Genomic DNA, 11,833 nt, shown 5'->3' with positions numbered 1-11,833 from the left:
TGTGAAATATTTTACAGACTCCTTGACCGGTGGTTAAAAAGAAAACTATCCATAGCCTGTTGCCTTCATTTTAGTATAAAGCCTGTCTCCTTAGTGTAGGTCCTGAGAGTAAGTACTTCACTCCTAGGGACACCCGATCAGGAGTACTAGAGGGATGAAGCTAAGAAACAGCGGAAGTTCCAGCTTGCCCAAGGCCACTCTGACTGACTGTTCCCACCTAAGGGATGAAAATGTCTCAGTTCAGGTGAATCCAGGGCCAAAAGAAGGCAGTGTTTGAGGGCCCATGAAAGGTGATAACATGGTTCAAGGGCAGGTTCTACACTACAAGCTCTGGAAGAAGAGTAATTACAACAACAGGCATTGCTTAGAAACACACCAGTTTCTCCAGAGACAGTCCCTGTCCTAGGTTTAGCAGAATATACTAATTGGCAGGATAATCAAAAGAATTCTAAGTATCATTGGTCATATTTCGTATTTCCTCAAAGTGGGACAATGGTATTTTCTAAGCTTCTAATTGGTTGACTCAGTACTCTAAGGTCTGGAAGCAAGATGGAAAGGGTGAGTTAGGCAGAAAAATGTCAGGGCTCTGCAGGGTAAAGGGATTTCTGAGGGCTGTTTGGGAGTGACAGACCTTTCTTTAAAGATTTCACTCTGCTATGATTCCTCTTATTCTATGAGAAGGAAATACAACAGAATTTCAGAAAACCCAGCTGAAAATATTCCATGTGCATAAATTTATTTTAAATTTTATTGCATCACAATATACAAGCATTAAACATGGCTTCATGTTGGTTGATGACTATTTAAATGTGAAAATTCATCATTCATGTCAGTACCTTTTGGCTATTTACAAGTAAGGACTTTATATATCTCTGTACTTGTATGTACATATGTAAGAATACATGACTATACATATGTACACACAGAAATACATCTATGGCCATACACATAGCTATAGATATGTCATATATAATCATCTCTTCAGAAAGATCTGAAATTAAAAAAAAAAAAGAAAGAAAAAGTTGTAAACAGGGTCTTGTTTGTGTTGCTTGGGTGACATGGAATTAGGACCGTACGATGACATTCTAGGAATGTGTGTCCAGGTGTCCGAATACCATTGTTAGCCCAGTGTCTGTAAAATTCCCATGGGATAGAATGCAAAAAAGGTAGCAAACAGGCTGAAAAACAGGCCCAGTATACAAGTTCCTCTTGGTTTTAAAAACTTGAGAATGTGACTGCCCATGACGTGCATGCTTGCTTGGTCGAGAATGGTCTATGGATAGATAGCAATTGTGTGCTGGACTGCACCGTGCTTTCGCAGGCAGTCCGTTAAGGGTGCCGACTCCCCCTGCTGCTGCCGATGTCTGCGACATGCACTGCGCTTGCATTTTAGTCATTCACTTGAGTGTGCTTTTGCACAGCCAGGAGAAGTAAACAGAATTCAGGTCCTTAGCCTGGGAATGAACTATGACCTGGAAAGAGAAGAGAAGGCGTTAAAACCCTATGTACGCACGCTGGCTTGAGGACACAATGTGCAATGGTTTGTACACACTGTGAATCAAAGGCCTTCAAAGCATTTGTCACCCCCAACTGAGTCAGGCATGGTCTGAACATTATTGTGCCTGCTTTACAGAGGGACAAACGGAGTCAGTCTGAAGCAAGGTGACATCCTGCCAACTGTTGGGGGAGTAGAGACAGACAGACAAAATACTATCCTTTTAAGCAAAACTTAGAAATGGCCAGGTTAGGGAGAAAGCAGCCTACAATTATGAGGCCAGAAGAAACTTATAATTGGTTACTGGCCCAGCAGCCCAGTAGGCCCTGAGGATAGAAAACACCACTGCTAGGCCTTGTCTCTGGCTCCTGGAACTCCCGGGAGCCATTCTCTTCCCTAATGTCTGCCTCCCACCTCACCTAATGCTGTCTGAGGCTGACCAGAGCTACAGAAGAGGTGATCAGAATGGGTGTGAGTGTGTCAGGGGATCAGGGGTTTGGGGGAAATTATAGAATCCCCGGAGGGTGAAGCAGAGTGGGCTCTTAAAGCATTGTTCAGTTCAACTTCTTTACTTTGCAAACATGGAGATCAGAATCCACCTCAAAGCCCAGGCCATACAGACAGAGAAGGGAAAAGCCAGGTCTAGAATCTGGTAAAATACAACACAACGCTTAGCAACAATGCGAATCCCGTATAGGATTCTTTAGCGTTTTATTGTTTTGTAAATGTCTCACTACAGAGACTATTTGAGCTGCATACTAAGTTCTGCCAAACAAGCAGGCTCCGAAAAATTAACTCTTCTTCCCAAAATCACAGAGCCAATGGCAGATCTGGGAAATGGCCAAATTACTAAGCAAAACACTTCTTGCCTTTAGGGAAGCCAAGGTCTACCTTGGACTTGAAGGCAGGTCCAGTGTTCAACATCTACACACCATTGTTATCCCTGGGGGCCCAGGGCCTAGTGATGTCCTCCAAGTCCACCCCCATGTCCAACTTATAATCACCTCCTGGACTCTTACCCCACATCTGGCTGGATACAACCTCACTAATTTAACAAACATCTCAACCTGTATGAAAAGTGGAAATATTTTCAAAGTTAATCTTCAAACAAGTGGAGAGAGAGAAAGAAAGGGGAAAAGAAATGCTGCAACCCTAACTGGTTTGGCTCAGTGGACAGAGCATTGGCCTGCAGACTGAAGGGTCCCAGGTTTGATTCCGGCCAAGGGCACATGCCTAGGTTGTGGGCTTGATCCTCCAGGGGAGCATGCAGGAGGCAGGCAATCAATGATTCTCTCTCATCATTCATGTTTCTCTATCTCTCTCTCTCTCTCTCTCTCTCTCTCTCTCTCTCTCTCTCTCTCTCTCTTTCTCTCTCTCTCCCTCCTTCCCTCTTCCTTTCTCTCTGAAATCAATAAAAATATATTTTAAAAAAACATTAAGAAAAAGAAATGCTACATTATATTCACAGAGCATCAAAACTGAGAGCTCATCTAGTCATTCCATCAAGAGGAAACTGAGGCTCAGAGAAGTGACTTGTCCAAAGACACAGAGCTAGTAATTGACTTGCCAAGGTTTCAGAAGAACTTTTTAATAAGATATATGGGAACATTATGGAACTTTCTTACAATGTTTTTAGACTTCATCCATCCAACCTTTACTAATTCAATGTGCACTTAAATGGTGCCATGTGCTAACTAGTTGTAAGAATAAATACCCATAGAGTCTTTCCTAAAGGTGCTTACAACTGTGCTGGGGAAGCCTGATAAATATTTGAAAAAATAATAAATTAGCAATACAGATCAATACATGCCAATACATGTGATACTGATGCAATGATCAGAGATGTTTATAAGGAGAGTTTCAATGGGGTGATGAGTCTGGGGAAAACTTCTTAGAGGGTATGGCGTGACATGGATCACCTTGGGAGGAAGCAATAAATGGGTGATGGAGAGGTCATCTTGGATGAGACGAAAAGGTGACTTTAACCAGAAAGAAGGGGCATGTTGCCCTGGGGATCTTAAAGAGAATAGCCAGGCTGGAATAGAAGGGAGAAGAAGGCTGATTTCAGGGAACTCCTAGGCCAACTCATGAACACTTTGACTGACAGGCCGGAGTGTGGCATGGAGGCAGAGAAGAGTTGCAGGCATTGTGTGTAAAAGGCATATCAAGTTGTAATTGCAATTAAAGTAGGAAACAAGCTGGTTTTGGACGCTAAGGAGTTATTTTGATCTCTCTCAGTAGTAGAATAGCAAGCTTCGACTCAGGGAATTTAAAGCTCTTCCTCCCAAAAAAGGAGAAATTTCAGACCATGAGCACATCTCTCACCTACCTTGTCACGGCCACTCATTGTGGTGTGCTTTGCCATTTTTCTTCCTCTCCTTTCGTTCCTTCTGGAGACGCTCCAGTTCTGCTTCATACATCATCTCCTGAATCAAGTACTTCTCTCTTCTCATTCGATCCCTTAGATCTTTTGGGAGGTCTGGGATCAGATATGAAATGAGGTGCTTTATACAAAACACGAGGTGCTAAAAACACAGAGGAGAATGCCAGAGAGTCAGGTGTACTGTCCATCCTTAGCTGGGAAGAGCTCTGGGAGTTGGTTCAAGAACTCTCACTCCAGGGACATGGAGCCTCTGGAACGTGGGATGAGGCCAGGGGAGGTGTGTGCGAAGAAAGAGGATCTCAAGATAGGTGAGGACTGAACTTGGTCTGATGGCACCACATGAGGAATGAGGAGAGGAGCCAGAAAAGGAGGTGGAGAAGGACTGGTCGGAGAATGCAAAAGAAAGCCAGGAGAATGTCTACTGGGGAATACGAAAACCCAGGTTTGAATGTCAGCTCTGTAACTTTTACTACATAAGAGCTGTCTATCTACTAAAAATCATTTTTATTTTTCAATTACAGTTGAAATACATTATTATATTAGTTTCTGGTGTATGCCCCAGTAATTAGACATTACATAACTTTAAAAGTAATCATTCTGATAAATCTCACACCCCTCTGACAAAATACATAATTAGAATATTATTGACTATATTCTCTGTGCTGTACTTTGTATCCTCGTGACCATTCTGTAACAACCAATTTGTACTTCTTAATCCCTTCACCTTTTTCACCAACACATCTCACGTCTGGCAACTGTCAAAATGTTCTCTGTATCTATGAGTCTGTTTCTGATTGGCTTGTTCATTTTTTTTTAAAGATTCTATTGTTGATAGATGTGTACTTATTGCCATTTTATTGTTCATATTTTTAGTCTTCCTCCTTCTCCTCCTCCTCCTTTTTCTAGAAGATCCTTTAACATTTTATGTAATACTGGCTTGGTGGTGATGAACTCCCTTAGCTGTTTCTTGTGTAGAAAACTCTATATATGTCCCTCTATTCTAGTCTAGTAAATGATAGCTTTGTTGGGAAGAGTAATCTTGGTTGTAGATCCTTGCCTTTCACCACTCTGAATGAATATTTTTTGCCATTTGAGAAATCAGCTGAAAGTCTTATGAGAGTACCCTTGTAGGTAACTAACTGCATTTCACTTGTTGATTTTAAGATTCTCTGTCTTTTGCACTTTAATTATGATGTGTCTTAGAGTGGGCCTGTTTGGGTTCATCTAGTTTGGGACTCTGCACTTCCTGGACTTGTATGTATATTACCTTTACAGTTTTCTGTTGTTTGTTCAAATAGGTTTTCAATTTCTTGCTCTCTCTCTTCTCCTGGCACCCCATGATGCAAATGTTGGGGTGCCTGAAGTTGTCCCAGAGGCTCCCTACACTATCCTCATTTTTTTAAATTCTTTTTTTCTTTTTGCTATTTTGATACCACTAAGTATTCTTAATTTTATTTAAAACTTGGTGAATTTGATCCTTCCAATTAAGAGGATTTTTTGTATGTTTCTAGTATATTAAAATAGCTTAATTGTAATATATTGAAAATAAATGGAAGGTTCTAGTTGATAAGCCAAATAATTTCTTAATGCAACCCCATTTTTATTTTGTCTGAAAAGTTTTAAGACAGTGATGGATTAGAAATTTCTTTAAAGAGAGAATGAGTCATTGATAAACTAATTCCCAGGGAAGAGCAACTTAATATTGTCTTTTCTTGGTTCCCTTAAATGAAGGTGAAAAAAACAGTGATGGAATAGGTTTAAGAGGTATAAGAAGCTTCTAGTCCAAGCCAAAAGGCAGCCTTTGCTTGTGTTAATTTGGCTTTAATATATGTGACAGGAGATGAATTTTCTATTTATGAGTATAGTTATAGAAATATAAACTATTTTTAGCAGCAATTTTCTTAAAGACTAAAAGAAAATAGGTAGTATGTCACTTTAATTGACACATGATATATGCAATTACTAGGTAGATTATGCTATTTGAGTATAATTATACTTTTTAAGTCTATTCACTAGGTAATGAACACTTATTTGTGTGTTTGAGCATAAGTAATGTCATGATGCTACACAACCAGAGGCTGCCACTTGTAATACCCATTCAGTATTTTCCAAACTATGGACCTTGAACATCTGCATCAGGATCGCCTCGAAGGGCTTGTGAAAAGCAAATTGCAGACATGATGTATCAGTATTTCTGTGAACAGGGGTGGAAAAAGAGCAATTTTCCTAGAGTTTAAAAACATGACCCTAGAATATTAAATTTAGGACCTGACTTATCCATTAACAATCTACAATAGACTTTGAAATATTTCTTGGGAAATTCAAGGACTTTGATTAAGGAGAAGAAAAAGAAGATAAAGAGGTCATATGACATTATGCTACTGCTCCTGGACATGCATAATCACTTGCAAGTTCTCATACCTTACAGTTATTATTTCTAGTTACATCATTATGTCAAAGGACACACAGGATCAGTTGAGAAAACTTACCTCAAACACAATGATGAAAGCCAGTCGAGCTGCTAAGACATGCCAGAACTGCAGTGTGTACCCATAGGGCACCAGTGAATGAGGAGGGTCCCGGTAGTCCCGGTATCTATAAACATACAGGAGCATGTCACATTCCAAACTAGGATTTTCCTGACTCCCAGATCTCTTTCATTCCCACTATGTAGCCCTTATTCGTGGGAGAAAAATTTTAAAAATTATTCTTTACATTTTCTTTTTAACATTAGAAAACACATACTCATGGCTATGGTGATTTGGCAACATTTTAGGTAATTTCTAGGTAAGGATCCAGTTGTTAAGAATATGCATCTATATGTTCAGCCTAGGTGTAGTATATGTCCGCTGTTGGATCCATCACGGGGCTCTGCTAACCCGTGCCCAGAGGAACACAATGATTTTTAAGGGAACTAAAACTCAGTGGTTCCATCCAGGCCAGTGTGGCTCTATTGGTTGGAGTGTCATTCCGTACACGGAATGGTGGCCAGTTCGATTCCTGGTGAGGGCACATAAGTAGGCTGTGGGTTTGATCCCCAGTTGGAGCATGTTTAGGAGACAACTGATCTCTCTCTCTCTCTCTCATCAATTAAAAAAAGTTTTTTTAATAACTCAGTGGTGCCAATGAATTGGCTGTCATCTGATTCGCTGCCCGCAGCTGTCTCCAGAATTGTGCACAGGAAAGTATCCTAGAACCAATTTGGGATTTGCCTGTCTAATATAATCTCGAGTAATTCATGAAGCTTCTCTAGCTATGTTTTCCCTATTAACAAAATTAGGTTCTCCATCTCACCCTGCTCTAACATTATGGACTCGCCCTCTTCAATGAGTTTTCTGATTGTTGCAAGTGGAGCTCTCAGTTCGTGCTCCAGCCCACCCCTGGTCCCGCTGGTCCCGTTGGCCTTGTCCATGAGGCAGAGGTCTGAGGGAGGGCCATGCTCATTTGTTCCCCATGTCTCTGTTTTTGATGCAGTGCTATTTCTTTGCATAATGACGGGCTACATGGTCCCTGGCACTTGTACAAAGAAAACACTTCCCTGTCCTGCTGTAGAAACAGCCAGAAGCCAAGCTTCAAAGCTAATTAAATCAGTGTTACGCCTCTAATCTTTCAGTCTAGTACCTTCAAAGACATTAAGTATCCCAGTGGCATTAATGTTTGGAGCAATTTTTTTCAAGTGAGTCAGTTATTTTCAGAAAGAAACACTTTCAATTTGTTGGCTTCAATTTACGCACAAGAAAGGTGGAATGTTCCCCTTTAATTTAAGTTAGTGCATTCTCTAAAGCTGCTTTTATTTCTCGAGAAACGGATGATCAGCTTGCAAACATTATTTTTCCTGCACAGGGTACAGTTCATTTATTCCTAATTTTAAACTATGAAAACGAAAGTGTATGTACAGTTGAAAGAATGATAGGTGAACCTCATGTAGTCCCCATCCAAATGAAGACCTAGAACATGGTTAGTGGCTTAGAAATGCCTTACTGGCAATCCCAGACACCCCTGGAGGTAACTGTGGTAATTTTCGAACTTTATAGTGATACTACTCATGTAAATGTCCCTAAATAAAACAATGCTTGCTTTTGTCTGCTTTGAACTCTATACAGACAGAATCATATTGTGTTATGTGTGATTACATCTTTATTACGGAATTTATTTTTGAGTTCTCAATTCTATTCCATTTTCTGTTGATCTGTTCCCTATGACACCACCGGACTGATTACTATAATTTTATGCTAAGTCTAACATAAGGTAAATCTCCACCTCATTAATATTCTTCAAAAGTGTCTTGACTAGTCTTCATCTTTTGCATTTCTGTAGAATATTATTTGGGCTCGCAGGTGCACAGAATTGGCTTAATCATAATTCTTAAATGTTTACAACTAACCTAATTGGTCTATTCATGCTCTTTTTTTCTGTAACTTTTTATTCACTTAATACTTTAATAATATAATGAACTCTCATAAATCCACTATTCGACTGAAGAATTAAAACATGACCAGGAACTTACATCGACTTCTGTGCTCTTCCATCGCTTTCCCTTAATCTCCTTATCCTGAATTTCATTTTTATAATTAAGATATATATTATGTATACATATGTATATTCATTTGTCTGAATAATTTTACTGTATAGTTTTATTTTCGAACTTTCTAGAAAGGATATTATACTCTATTTAGTTTCTGAGACTTGCTTTTTTTTTCTTTTCAGTATCATTCTACTAAATTCATCCATGCTGTTGCCTGGAGCTAATTTATTTCCACTGCTATAAAATAGATCCTAGTATAAATATATTGTTGTTGTTTTATGTAGTGTATGTTTGGATTTATACTCACAAGGATGGTCATTTTTCTCTTTTTTCTCAACTTTCTTAACCATGGAAGGTCTTGAAAAACAAAGCTCAAGTGTATTCAGCTCAGCAAATGCCCTTTGAGTAAAAGTCAGTTGCAATGTCTGCTACCACTCTGAGTTCTGCCTCTATTTATTAGTTAAGATAATTTTCCCCCCTGTGATCAGAACTGTTAAGATCTATGTCCTTAGTAACTTTCAAGTATGCTGTACAGTATTAACTACAGTTATTATGATGTGCATTACATTTCCAGGACTTACATATTTTGAAAATCTTCACACATTTTGCCTATCCCCCTCCTCAACCCCAGCAACCACCAATCTGTTCTCTGAACCTATGAGTTTGGATTTTTTATTTGTTTGTATGTTTGTGTTTAGATTCCATGTACAAGTGAGATCATACAATTTTTTTCTCTGTCTTATTTCACTTAGCACAATGCCCTCAAGGTAGTCCATGCTGTTGCAAATAGCAAGATTTCTTTCTATTTTATGGCTGAGTAATATTATATGAGTAAATTCAAGAAAATATACATCACATTTTCTTTATCCATTCATCCATCGTGGACACTTAGGTTGTTTCTATGTCTTGGATATCATAAATAATGCTGCAGTAAACGTGGGATGAAGATTTTTTTTTGAAGGTGTCTTTTTGTTTTTCTTCAGAGAAAAACCCAGTAGTAGAATTGTTGGATAATATGGTATTTCTATTTTTAATTTTTGAGGAATGTACATGCTATTTCCATAGTGGTTGCACCAATTTACATTCCCAACAACGGTGCACAAGGACCCCCTTTGCTCCACATCTTCACCAACACTTGTTATTTCTCATCTTTTTTATAATAGCTATTCTAACAGGTGTGAGGTGATCTCATTGTGATTTTGATTTGCATTCTCTTATGCTTAGTGATGTTGAGCATCTCTTCATGTACTTGTTGGACATCTGTATGTCTTCTATGGAAAAATTTCTATTTAGAGGATCTGCCCATTTTTAAATTGGATTGTTTATTTTTTTGCTATTGAGTTGTATGAGTCCTTTATATACTTTGGATATTAAACCCTTATTAGACATACGATTTACAAATAGTTTTCTCCCATTTTGTAGATAGCATTTTCATTTTGTTGATGTTTTCCTTTGCTGTGCAGAAGCTTCTTAGTTTGATGTAGTCCCACTTGTTTTTCTTTTTGTTGTCTTTGCTTTTGGTGTCAGATTCAAGAAATCATCATTGAGACCAATGTCAGCTAGCTTACCACCTATGTTTACTTGTAGGAGTGTTATGATTTTAGGTCTTATATTCAAATCTTTATTTCATTTTGAGTTCATCTTTGTGTACTGGCCCAATTTCTTTCTTTTTTTTTCATGTGGCTGTCCTATTTCACAGAACCATTTATTGAAGAGACTGTCCTTTACCATTTATATTCTTGGCTCCTTTGTCATAGATAGATAGATATTTTTTCCATTGAGTTTTTAGAAAGAGTGGAAGGTGGGAAGGAGAGAGAAAAACATCAATGTGAGAGAGACACATCAATTGGTTCCCCTACCCAAACTCCTGCACTTGTCCTGACTGGGGCCTGGGATGAATCTGCAACCCAGGTATGTGGCCTTGACTGGGAATCAAACCCGTGACCCTTGGTCCGTGGGCCGATGTTCTGAGCAACACTGGCCAGGGCTTGCTGGGTATTCTTGATTGTGGGTTTTTCGTTTGAGCAATTTTAATATATCATGCCACTCCTGATCAGCAAAGAGTTCCCTTGTATGTAACAAATTATTTTTCTCTTTCAATTTTTAATATTCTACCCTTGTCTTTAACTTCTGACATTTTAATTATAATATCTTGGTGTGGGCCACTTTGGCTTCCTCATATTTGGAACTCTACGGGCTTTCTGGATCTGGATGTCAGATTTTAAAATTCTCCAGGGGATTTTAATGACTATTAAGGTTGAGAACCACTGTTTTAAACCAACTCAGTCAGAAAGGGCTGTCCACGCAAAACCTCCCTGTGACAGAGCGACCTCATCTTAGGCTGAGTGCCATGCTCACCTGCAGTATTTGAGAGGAGTCCCCAAGAACTCTCTGCCATCAGACTCGGGCTCAGATCGGTTCTCAAAGTCAGCGATTCGAAACACAGACAGGCTGGCATTCACGTAGCCAACCATGCACCTAAAACAGAAAGCAAATTCTATGTTAGAACTCCTGCATCCAATTCACTACTTCCTAGAGTTTCCTGCAGATGTAAGTGCCTTTAGTTGGCCCTGCACTGTCATAATCACTCAAGTTCGGATACACTGAAAAACCTTGGGTATGTTGAATCAAGGACAGTCAGGCCTTTTGTTCTAGTTCTTTTTGTGCAGAATCATCAAACAGAACATCAATGCACCAGAGAAATAGGTGAAAGATAACATTGCATGATCAGCATAAGTTTTAGGTAAGGCATGGCTTCTTTCATTGATGACATACACACACAGAGAGACGATGCACACATACAAACACATTACTTTAGTAGTGAATATGTATGCTCTCTCATAATGCCCTGAACATAATCTCATATCCCATGCTATAGTCATGGCAGACTATATTCCCTGCATGCTTTCATGCCTCTGCTCAGCTTCCCTTTTCTTTTGGGATTCCCTAATCATTTCTTTAAAAGTGAAAGTAGTGCTCATCCTTATGCCAACTGAAATGCCACATCTTCTGGGAAGATGCCCTAATCAACCTTGTCACAGACTCATTCCCTTCTCCCTAGGATGCCGCTACACTTACTTCACAGTTGCCATAACAATTTTACTAGAGTTGGCTCCATGCATGTATGTCTTCTCCTTTGAACTATAGGGTTTTATTGTTTTTTGTTTTTTGAAGCAGAACAGATGTCCTGGATATTTTTGTATTCTTGGAGCCAGGACAATATAGTGAAGTGTAGGGATCCAGTAATGTTGATTTAAATGATTTGATTGGAGGCACACTAAAGCACCAGAGATTCTATCAAGGACTTGAAAATGGACCAGGAATAAAACTAGTTTAAGGTTCTTGAGAACATGGCTTTCATTCTGTCCCAGGGGTCGGTATATTATAACACTAAATACTTGGGCTTTGCAGTCAAACTGTAGCCTTGCTG

The 11,833-nt window shown here is 39.2% G+C and overlaps 1 protein-coding gene across 6 annotated transcripts in view; it reads right to left on the bottom strand.

The window, feature by feature from the left end:
• Window positions 1–739: 739 nt before the first annotated feature.
• ANO4 (anoctamin 4) overlaps window positions 740–11,833 on the bottom strand; it is a 310,025-nt gene continuing 298,931 nt past the window's right edge. For all 6 annotated transcript variants that reach the window (XM_070410904.1, XM_070410898.1, XM_070410903.1 and 3 more), the window contains 4 exons: window positions 10,762–10,881; window positions 6,368–6,473; window positions 3,825–4,020; window positions 740–1,472 (listed from right to left, as the gene is read on the bottom strand). In XM_070410904.1, coding sequence (XP_070267005.1) covers window positions 3,829–4,020; window positions 6,368–6,473; window positions 10,762–10,881 — 418 coding nt within the window. In that variant the 3' untranslated portion in view covers window positions 740–1,472; window positions 3,825–3,828. The remainder of the gene's footprint in view (window positions 1,473–3,824; window positions 4,021–6,367; window positions 6,474–10,761; window positions 10,882–11,833) is intronic.

This window comes from Myotis yumanensis, unplaced genomic scaffold (genome assembly GCF_028538775.1).
Source record: "Myotis yumanensis isolate MYYU_CA2020_CCGP unplaced genomic scaffold, mMyoYum1.0.hap1 SCAF_3, whole genome shotgun sequence".
In the NCBI taxonomy this organism is placed as follows: Eukaryota; Metazoa; Chordata; class Mammalia; order Chiroptera; family Vespertilionidae; genus Myotis; species Myotis yumanensis.
Note: the sequence above shows the minus strand (reverse complement) of the source record. Positions and strands in the feature narration are given on the sequence as shown.